Source organism: Mytilus californianus, unplaced genomic scaffold (assembly GCF_021869535.1).
Source record: "Mytilus californianus isolate M0D057914Y unplaced genomic scaffold, xbMytCali1.0.p SCAF_11, whole genome shotgun sequence".
Taxonomy (NCBI): Eukaryota; Metazoa; Mollusca; class Bivalvia; order Mytilida; family Mytilidae; genus Mytilus; species Mytilus californianus.
Genome location: NW_026262593.1, coordinates 45,662,576 through 45,674,637, shown reverse-complemented (window position 1 = coordinate 45,674,637; position 12,062 = coordinate 45,662,576). Strand labels below are relative to the sequence as shown.

The window sequence follows — 12,062 nt, the reverse complement described above, 5'->3', positions numbered from 1 at the left end:
CTAATGCGTCCCCAGAAACTATACAAAATTCTTTATTATATGTCTTGTTTATCCGAATTTTCTGAATTTTCGTTTTTTCGGATGAACTTTAAAAAAATAGGTGAACATATTGCCATGACCTCGGTTAATTTTCTAAATATTACAGGTATACAACTATAATACATGTAAAAACTGCAAATATATTGTAAATTTTGTTAAGGTGTATCAAAATCATAACCCCAAATGTCCTTTAGTGTAACAGTTAATAAAAGCACAAATGTCCTGCGTCTGTCTGGTCACGCGTTGTCTTTAACGATCGTTGCCCGATTTTTTATGATTTCAATTATACAGAAAAATCAACAAATTTTAGTGTTTTTAAATACAAAATGAACAGTTTCAATGAAAAAAACACACGTTTATTTTACTCTATTATCTGTCACACCAAATATTCAGTTTCAAATCATTATATATTTGAAAGTAGTCATTATAGGTACAAAACGTGTTCTATTTTTAATGAATCCCATAGACTTGTGTTGCGCCTTTTGTGTTTTCTCATAAAGTACTGCATATTTTATTTATCATATTGTACAGTATTAATGAGAATGTTGAATCATTTTGACACACATAATTTTTACGTGTTTGTTCCGAGGTTTTGAAAATACAACACAGATTTTTCACAGATTTTGAAGTAGAATTTCAATTAATTACATTCACGATCCGATACCAGATCTATCACGATCCGATCGCTATGTATGACCACCGATATGTATTTTTTAGCGATCATTTCTCTCGATATACTGATTGACAGTCGTGCAATCGAAGAAACAGACTCCAAAAAGTCTTGTTGATACCAAAAAAAAAAACCTAGAACAAATATATTACTTATTGAATTGCAAGGAACTAATTTATAATTTACCTAGATTATAGGAATCGGGATTCCCAATTGGACGTTAAATCCATGATATTCATAGACTAGCAGAGATATTTTATATCTTTAGCTTGATGGGAGAATGAGAGTTATCCTTTTTATATAAATTGACGTCTTTTTAGGGTAATTGAATTTATTTGAAGTCACTTCCACATTTAAAGGACTTCGACATTATCAAAAGTCTTGAAATTTCTGCTGCAAATTATAATTTTAAGATTGATATTACAAATTGGACAAACTGACTTGACAAAAATAGTCAATGCTGTTTTTGGACAGTAAAACCTCACAGGACCCGTTAAGATGGTACATTGAAACATCAGACTTACATTCTGATAGCATAAAGACAGTATACAATCATCAAATACAAAAAAAAAGGTTTGGTAAACAGTTACTTTATATTCATGACCATTCCAATGATAACTCATATCAACACAGAAATGCTAACCACTGGGTATCTGGAAGGACACCTTGACCAGCAGTGGTATCGATCCATTAAATGTGAATAAAATCATCATAGATACAACACGTACAAGGCTTAACAGTTTGTACTTCTTACGCACGTTTCGTCTACAAAAGACTAATAAGCGAAATAAAATATGAATGATAAAAGTTTAAAAAGCAAAACAAATTACGACCGACGTTGGAGAGTATTGATAATTGTAAATACCGAAAAGTCTTGCGATGTAGATAAGTGAATCTATTACTTAGGGTAGAATTGCTAGGGACGCTTGACTGAAACAAGTTAAAAAGGCCAAAAAAAGTAAGAGGTTTAAAAGCGTTGATGACCAAAATTTCGAAAGGTTTTGCTATTTACTACTAGGTAAATTTATACATGGGGTAGAAATTCCCTTAGTATCTCAAAAATTCAAAGTTTTATAAATAGTTGATTTAATAAAAAGTCATGTCAAGACTGTAGTGCTGACTTTTGGACTGGTGGTACCCTAGAGATTTGAAAACTTGGTTGACTACCTCCACCAGCAGTGGCATTGACCAAGTGGTTGTAAATAAACTCATCATAGATACCAGGTATTAAATTGTGTATGTCAGCCGCGAGGCTTAGGTGAGATAGAATATAGGCAAGAAATAAGAGCCTATTAACCCATTGAAGAAATAACGTACAATGTCACCCTACTGTAGCATGTTATTGTCACTTTAGGCTGACTATTCATTTGTCTTACTCTAATATGTCGCTTGCAATGACGGAATGACGCAAATGTATACCTATCTTCAAGGTACATATCTTTGCAAATTGATCTGGTCGGAAAATTTACCCAATGACACTCCCTACTCGTCACGAGAATTATACCAGCGGACCATCGATGCTATAGGGATTATAAAATTCTAATTATAAATATGAATCATAAAACAAATTCAGAATACCTTAAAATAATTGGTGAAGGATTTAAAAAATTAACGAATGACGGAAGTAAATATTTTACAGAACGTTTTGTACGTACGGGTATTAATCTCTATTTTCAGATTGCGAACACAACATTCATAGTCTGTTATCGCCTACTTGAAAAAAGGAAAATAATGTTGAGTGAAGACAAGAGATTTCCTTCGTTATAAGTTACCTACGTCGTTTTCATTAGCGTTTCTGAAACTTAAGAGGATATCTCACTTTCCGTTCACGGGAATCAAGATTAAACATATTCATTCCGACCTGAGATATCCGCACATTTATGAATCCCAAAGAGCAAAACGAACTCCAATCTTTAGGCATATATTTTTGTCTGCTGAAGCTATCCTAATAATAGAATAAGAAGATGTGGTGATGTGCCAATGAGACAACTCTCCACAAGAAACCAAACGACGTAGAATTAAACAACTGTACAGACACACAATAGGTGACAGTACGGTTTTTAACTATGAGGAAACATAGACCACAGAGCAAGCTACGGAATCTCCCGAAACGACAAAACTAACGGTCTGATTATTATACAAAGCAATAACTGAAAATAAATGTGATATACAACAACCGTTGACTACCACTAAACAAGAAGCTCCTGACTTAGGACGGGCAAATAAATAGTGTGGCTGGTTAAGCATGTTTGCATGCACCAAACCCTCCTTCTATCTAGAGACAGTGGTATAACAAGATCGGTGACATATAACAAACTATAAAAAAATCAAGATCTGAACAAAGCACAAAAACAACTTACAAAAGCACTAAGACACAACGTACAAAATTGTTCGCTGTTACTGAAAGCTAGTTCAAAGCCAATTGAAACATAATGTGTCAAAGACTAAATTATCATGCAATACAAAATCAAATTTACAATGGATTGGGTGTAAAGGGTGCTTTAACAGTCAAAACAAAACATGATCTTGGGCAATGCCAACATATATAGGTGTATATCAATAATGTTTAGTCTTAATTAGTGATAACAAAGTAAATATTTATATCGATAAAAACAATATTCAATAGAAGAATCTACTAACAAAATTGGTCAGTTTACCAGTATGGTATCTAAATATACGGGTTCGATAAACCACATCACCATGGAAATTTGGATCAGAATTCCTGTTCTGAATACGTTTTCTTAATTTCCAAATCAAATCTTTGAATCTCTGTTGGAATTTATTTGAGATGTGGTAACGAAAACTTCTGACTTCATAATTTACTTGTAATACATAGATTACGTTCATTGAAATAATAGAACGTCACTACAGACACGGGCATAACATCTGAGATAGGATACATTAACACGGTCAAATGTGGTCAAAGTACCATCCCCAAATAATAAAGAAAAATACCAATAGGGTGCGAAAAAGGTCCCTTTTCTTCTCAATTTAAGTGTAGAGTTTTCAATATCTATTCTAGGGAAGGACAGTTTATACTGTTTACACTTGCTTTATAAAAAATAGGTCTTTTTGATAAAATTCGACAGTACACATACATTTCCTTCTCCTTTTATACAGTATATACATCACACTTCTTACAGCTGTACATAAAGAACACGAAATTTTATCGAGCACCTATTTTATAGTTTTATTGTTGATATTCACATCAAAAAAAGTTTTAGAATAGATTTATTGATATACAAGAAATGTCTTGGTGTTTCTATACGATAGGTTATACAGACAGAAGAAGAAGTATACTTAACAACAAAATTATTTTATTTTACCTGTGTAAAATTTGATAATGCAAATGGCGTAATTTTTTTTCAAAGTTGATGTTTTTTCTGGGGTTTAGCATTTCACAGCGGTATAATACTTTTACTTTAATTATTCATCCCTTATTTTTATTAACTTTGTATTGCACTGTACCATAGATCAAATTTATTCGTTCAGTGTATATTCATTTGTGTTACTACGTCTTTTGATTGACTTAAGCCATTCCTATTGATATTTTATAGGGAGTCTTTCTATGTTGTGATGTTACACAATTGTTTCAGATAAGGGTAAAGGTTTGGTACCTTGAAAACGTTTAAACCCGCTGCAATTGTTTGCACCTGTCCTTATTCAGGAATCTGATGTTCAGTAGTTGTCGTTTGTTGATGTGGTTCATACGTGTTTCTCGTTTCTGATTTTTTTTTATATAGATTAGATCGTTGGTTTTCCCGTTTGAATGGTTTTACACTAGTTATTTCTTGGGGCCCTTTATAGCTTGCTGTTCGGTGTGAGCCAAGACTCCGTGTTGAAGACCGTACCTTGACCTATAATGGTTTACTTTTATAAATTGTGACTTGGATGGAGAGTTGTCTCATTGGCACTCATACCACATCTTCCTATATCTCTCATCATAGATACAAGGATTTGAATTTTGTATTTACGCCAGACGCGCTTTTCGTCTTCAAAAGACTCAGCATTGGCGCTCGAATAAAAAAAGGTAAAAAGGAGAAGTTGGAGAGCATTTAGGACCAAAATTTCCCAAAAGTTTTGACAAATACAGCTAAGATTCTTGAGGCAGAAAAGCCTTAGTATTTCAAAAAATGATGTAATTTATAGCTGTGAAATACTAAACAATTTCCGAAAAACATCAACTTTGAAAAAAAATACGCCATTTGTAATATCAAAATTATACACAGGTATATGAATATAATTTTGTTGGTAAGTATACTTCTTCTTCTGTCTGTAGGGGCCTCGGTGCACTCGACTCCAATCTTAATTGACTAGGATTGTCAGTTTTCCTATCGAAGGTCGGTGGTTTTCTCCGGGCACTCCGGCTTCCTCCACCAATAAAAACTGGCCGCCACAAAATAGCTCAAAAGGGGTGCTTTAAAGTGGCGTTAAAACACCAAAAATCAAATCAAATCAAATCTTCTGTCTGTATAACCTTCCGTTTAGGAACACCAAAATATTTCGTGTATATCAATTAAACTATTCTAAGACTTGGTACATGTGGGGTGAATATCAACAATTAAACTATAAAATTGGTGCTCGATAAAACTTGTGTGATGTATATACAGTATAAATGGAGAAGAAAATAATTGTTATGTTCATAAGTACGAAGAAGTGAAAATTTATAGTAATTCCAAACACATCAAAGCTGGTATATAGACCAGATATAAGTTAACATTAAATAACAAAAAAACATTACAAATAGTATCAACAGGTATTTATAAACTTTTTGGCATAGCATTATGCAATCAAATGGCAGTTGAAAAATGCATAGGATAACAATAATGTTTGAAAACATTTTGTAGAAAGTGTAACATTTAAGGCAACACAGCTTACCTGTGAAAATACATGTTTAACTTTTGATTATATAAAGTTAACCTGCGGTGTTTTCTCTTTTCAGCAACGAATAAAAAGATAAGAAAAAAATCGTAGCGGGTTTCTCCAAGCATATGTGTAATCAATAAGTTGTTCCCGTTCATAAAATGTAACAATGGTCACTCTAAAAGTATTGTCACTATTTGAGCTATTATACTACAATTTGCCACAAAAGTTCGAACAAGGGGCGGACGTAAATTATATCATGTCAATTTTACATTACAATGACATTCAGAAGTAGAAAACTGTCATCAAGGTATTAATGTAAGGCTAGGAAGAGTTAATACCTTTTAATTAGCTTGACATTATTGTAAATATATTATACACATGTTGATTTTTCAACAGTTTATGATGTCAAAGTTGTTTCAAGAATGTTTTAATTGTGATAATTTAGTTTGTATTCGGTGTAACCAATTGGAATTAGTGATCATAAAGTCTAGATAATCATACGCTATGGATCTCTCTTACATTCTATTGACAGTCGACTATGAATATGATAACCATGTCATCATGTTTATTTTATTAAACAAAACGAATCACATACCTTCATCATCTATTGGATGGGCATCTTGTCTACGTTGAAGTGTTCTTAGGGCCATTTCAAACCTAGCTGAATCGCAAAGCTACAGGTTTCGATATGATCTGTAATATGCAAATTAATATATTAAAGCTCTACAAATTGACGAATGAATCATTCCCTTTACTAATATTTTTGCCGTTAGTATTTTTTATTTCGCCGGCTAGTGTTTCTTTCTATGACAAACAAATCCATGAATGCCCGTTCTTTTCGTTGCAACAACCTTACAACAATGCGTAATATATTGATAACTAAACGAACGAAAACCTATACTAATGATTTAATTTAATTTTGTAGTTTTAGCATTATACATGTAATGCGGCGGAATGGATTCTTTCGTATTTTGTATGAATGCGCGCACATGTTCATCATAAAAAGTTCATAAACATGTGGCTTCAGTTAAATATTCTACAACCAAAACGAAAACGTAATTATCATGTTAATGTGAATAACTATAAAACACTTTATGTTGACTATATATATTCTGAAAAAGTTGTTATCACAGAGAAGAGGTAAATTCAAATGTTAGCATATTTCTCATAATATTAATTTCTGAAACACTCGAAAAAAAGTAGTCGTCTTTATGTTTATACATATCATAAATGCAATGATTTTATATTGAGCAGCAATTTAATTTGAAAAAAAAATACAGTTAAATTTTGACAAATAAAATTTGTTTAGTATATAAAATGGCCGTCGCTTAATGTATTTAAGCCTTTGATTTTGTAATTTGATAAGGGACTTTCCGTGTTGAATTTTTTCTTTGAGTTCGGTATTTTTTATGATTAACTTTATACTAGATAAACGTTAACTTTAGTAAAAGAAAACACAAACATGTAGAGGGAGTTAACTGTGACATATTGACTATCATGCGTTTTTTGTTTTATCTCAATAAAATCAGACTTGAGTTACAGCTGATATTCTAAAATGCATTTGATTTTATTATTTTCTTAATCTTAAATTGATACATTGTTGACATTGTTAAACTTTCACTAAATAGTTAAAAGTTTTGAAATTATGTTGAATGCATCTATCTAATCGAACTTGAAAAAAGTATGCAACAGATACAGTTAAGTATGCCTCACATCTTAACTTAAATCTAGTCTAAAACTTAACAATAAGGCTCGGTTGAGAGTTCCTTATGAAGATAAACCAAGAAAAACGCTTCTGACGCATAAATTTTATAAAGCGTTATTTTCATTTTAATTGTTTTAGATACCTCGGAAATCTTTTTTGGATTTACCAATGTTTGATATAACATTTTTGGTTATTAGACCACTATTTGATATAATGTATCTTTCGTCATTCATGGGTAAATAAATAAATTTTGAAACTGTTTTATTTCTAATTCAGCAGGACGATTAGTAAGTTAATGTGACTAAACATCATTTAAACATCATGAAACTGAATCAAAATGTACAAACATTCATTGAATATTTACATTTCAATAGCAACAAAATTTTGACCGATAAATCTTCCTCAGGTTTATAGTTTCAATGTGTTGTATGCAAACTGTATAGTATGCTATTAACGGTTATCACACTGCAGCTGCAATACACACAACAGATCCGATAAATGTCTAACAATATAAATGGAAGATACTTTTAGACTACATTTTATTTCTATATTTTGGTACGACCAGTGAATGTATGCAGTAATTCAAACGTGGTGTCTTACAATTCATTCTGACAATTATGTGGAATTAAAAAAAAAAAAAAAAAAACATAATATCAAATGAATGGGGAATGTGTCCATGGGACACAGATGATGCCCCCGCTTACATATATAAAGTTTATCAAAGTGCACGTAAGCACAGAAGGGTAAAAAGTGCTTTAATTTATCAGTGGAAGGCAAAATTAAACTATAATCATGAACAAAGGGAGATAACTCCAATTTTAAAAATTACTTAAACAATGACATCATTGATATTTTTTTTTTTCCATTTGTAAAGGGGCATAGCTCTAGAACAGTAAATGTGTCGCCACCAAATTTCAAACTTGACCTGTGTATTGTGGTTAATAAGCTTTGTATATAAGTTTCATAACATTTGGTTGAGGCAACCTTAAGTTAGAGAACGGAAACTAATTTTGGGACGTACGAGCTATATTATGTTATTTAGAATACTTTCAAATTCATACCTTGCAAACATGTTTACCGTTATTTCCTCTAATGGGTTCAGTGTTTGAATCGCATTTTCTGAAGAATCATGGCGTTATCAGTTTATTTTTTATCTATGAGTTTGAAAGTACCTCTGCATGTTATCTTTCAACCCTCTTTTAATCACTGTGGTTTTATAATTTGAAGTTATATTCCTTGTCTTTGAGTAATAGATAATTCCCCCTTTTCGTAACCATTAATTATAGAGCAAAATACAAATTGTCCTATATATATCTAGAAAAACTTGAAAAAATTCATTTGTGAAACCATCTGACCCAGGGCTCTTTTCATTTTTCATTTTTCGCAAAGCTGTTGTTAATTCACTATAAGTAAATTTCACCCTCCAAAGATTATTTTATGGTAATATTTAGTTTTTTAATATCAGTATACGGAATTTCACAATTAAGGTTAACATTATTCAAGCTTTCTGTTTTGGTATATAGTCTTTTGTAATAATCGTTTGTCTCCTTTAATATTTTATCTTGCTCACTGACAGTGTCCCCTTTTTCATTGACTAATTTTGGAATGGTTTTATTTATAAAATATTTAGTTTCTAAATTCAGAAAAAAGCTTGAAGGTTTTTCTCCTTCTATCCATTGCATTTTGGATTGATGTAGGACCCCCTAATTTTTCTTACCTGAATACTTTTAGATCAGTTTTCTTTTTTTCAATTCTAGTAAAGATTTCTTCTGTCAAGATTTGTTCTTCTAGTTTTTTAATATCTTCTGACAGTATTCTTTCTTTTTTATCTTTTTGTTTTTTCCTAAAGCCCTGTCACACTAGACCACGATCGCACCACGCTCACCGCGATCTAAAATGAATTCAGATCGTGGTGAGGTCGCGGTATGAGCGGCATGAAAATGTAAATGTTCGTTGCTTTCACGATGCTACTACGTCCTCATTACGCTTCCACAACGATCCCGCTACGATTATACCACGTTCTCATCACGCTTATTCGGCGACCTCACTACGATTATCACGATCGTTCTACGCTCATCACGTTCTAACTACGACCATACCATGATTTATCCGATTGCAACACGATCTTACCACGCTTCTACTCCGATTATAGTACGCTCGTCCCACGACCATACTACGATCATACCACGTTCATACCGCGATCTTATTACGCTCTCAGCAATAATGTCAACATCGTGTTCCATATAAATACTGTTTCGTTCCTTCTATTTCTCATTAATACGTAGATTTTTCGGAAACAACACAGTCATGCCAACAAAATCTACCAGAACTCGTGGGCGTGGTGGAAGGGGTAGAGGTAGAGGCAGAGGGGCCTCTGATACCAATCCTGATCCAGTAGAGATGTTGGACCGACCAATCCAAACTAAATCACAACCTATTGTTGGTCCATCAAAAATAAATGAAGATGTTTTAATGGACGAAAGTTGAAATGACACAGCTGTGTCAAGCATGGTTGAGCCGTTGGAGAAAAGGGACAAGAGGTCCAAATTACATACAGATCTAATATTAGAGGAAGAGCAAAACATGGTATAATGGATGGAGGCGCATCCTAATATATACAATAAGAAGATGACTACGCACAAGGATACCGGCAAGAAAGAAAGGACGTGGCTAGAAAAAGCAGAAGAACTCGGCAAATTCGTCTTGGTGCTGAAAACTTGGTATTCCAGTATGAGAACTAGATACGGACGCTTGAAAAAAAAAATTCGGCGATGGTGACAAAGAATTTTACAAAGACAGATGAAAGGGTGATAAGGAACTTCGATTTCCTCCATCCTCATGTTCATGAGGAACAAAAGAAGAAATTAATGAGTGTAAATATAGTAATGATACTGTAAATACTTTATTGATTTGAATCGATTTTTGAAGTGTAACTCGAAAGAAAAAACAAAATGAAAAAAAATAGAAAGAAGAAAAGATATAAGAAGATGTGGTATGAGTGCTAACGAGACAACTCTCCATCCAAGTCACAATTTTTAAAAGTAAACCATAAAAGGTCAAAGAACGGTCTTCAACACGGAGCATTGGCTCATACCGAACAGAAAGCTATAAAGGGATGCATTTTAAAGCCTTTCTGTCTGTCCGTCCGTCTGCTTGTATGTCTATGCGAAATGTGTTATCCATAAATGATATCAAAAACAATTTGAAGATTGTTATGAAACTTGTTGAGATGTTAGATAATTAATTGAAGATGTGGTATTTGGGGTATCAAATTGACGGATGTATGCACTTTTTTTATATATCATGGAGGATATGTTGTGTAAAGAACATTTCTTTTGGTTACGTGTTTTAACAATGTATTTTTAGTAACTATTTTTTTATTCATATATTTTTTTACTACTTATTTATTCAAATTTTGTTTTACTATTTTTGTATTCATATTTTGTTTTTACTTTTTTTGTATTCATATCTTTTTTTAGTTATTCATATTTTTAAGCTTTATTACAATATTTCTTGAATACAATAAAAAAATCATTATGACAAACACAATGAAGGATAAAACATATAAACATTTATTGTGATGTTACCATGCGTTCCTGCCATGGTACATTGTGGTACAGATCCAGCGAGGCTATTGAAATATAATTTTAAGTATTCTCTCTGTTTCTTTGCTGCAACCGTGTCCCTATTATGGCCTACTACACTGTTGACATCAAGTATGTTTGCATTAGCTCGCTAAAGACCCGGTACAAGATTGTGAAGGCCGTCTTCCATGTCAAGTTGGACATTTTGCAGGTTTGAATATCGCATCCTTATTAAATTGTTCAAACATATACAAGTCTCGAGCACTATTATGACACTCACGGTGTCTGGTACTTGCACCATAGTGGAAAGAAATATTTGTCATCTCTGTTCCTAAATTCCGAATGCATTTTCCACTACTCGTTTCCCCCTTAAAATTCTGTAATTTGGTATTGATTGTTCTTTTGACATTCCATGTATGGAATATGGCTTCATCAAATACGTTCTAAACCCAAATGCGTCGTTACCTAATAGAAAGTATGTTCTGGTCATCATTGGGCAATGGATCTGGTTCTGGAAATCCAATTGTCCCATCTTCTAAACATTCCGTCAGGTCGGATGCATTGTATATTTGGGCATCGGAATTGGAACTATATCCGCCAACATCAATCATAAAAACTTGTAGTCAGCATCAACCAAGGCAAGGAGTACAAGTGAGAAAAAAACCCTTGCAATTGTGGTAAAGGGATACAGTTTTAGGTGGGCATCTTATATTTGCCATCTAATGCACCACATGCATGTGGAACGTTCCATCTCGTCTGAAATTCGTCTGCAATAGCCCTCCAACTATTTGTGTTAGTTGGACATGAAATCACATCATCTTTATATTTGTCAACTGTTGCTCGTTAAACCTCGGATAAAAATGTGCTTATAGTATTCCGAGCAACTCTAAACTCATACTGCAAGGTCGAAAACTTGTCACCAGTAGCTAAATGTCTTAAAGTGATGGCAAGTTTAAGACCAGGCGACAGGGCTCTTCTAAATTGAGTATTTGTCTTCTTGATTCTTGGACCAACTCTGTTAAGAAGTTCATTGAACATCTCTGGAGGCATTCTAAAAAAAATGAAGAAGGAAGGTTCATCCTCAATTCGTAACTCGTTCATCAACTGATCATAATGACCAAACTGGAGTCTCCTTTCCGTTGATAACCAAGGACGAATCCAAAAAGGGACCTCCGCCATCTAAATTTTCTTCTTATCC

At 33.0% G+C, this 12,062-nt stretch overlaps 2 protein-coding genes across 2 annotated transcripts in view; one reads left to right on the top strand and one right to left on the bottom strand.

The window, feature by feature from the left end:
- Positions 1–12,062, top strand: part of LOC127720927 (uncharacterized transporter slc-17.2-like) — a 207,951-nt gene that overhangs the window by 76,735 nt on the left and 119,154 nt on the right. The gene's annotated exons all lie outside the window — the stretch shown is intronic.
- The window catches only part of LOC127720185 (uncharacterized), a 31,970-nt gene that overhangs the window by 6,061 nt on the left and 13,847 nt on the right, over positions 1–12,062 (bottom strand). The window contains exon 2 of the mRNA XM_052226659.1: positions 6,171–6,268. Within this exon, the coding sequence (XP_052082619.1) occupies positions 6,171–6,225 (55 nt within the window). The 5' untranslated portion in view covers positions 6,226–6,268. The remainder of the gene's footprint in view (positions 1–6,170; positions 6,269–12,062) is intronic.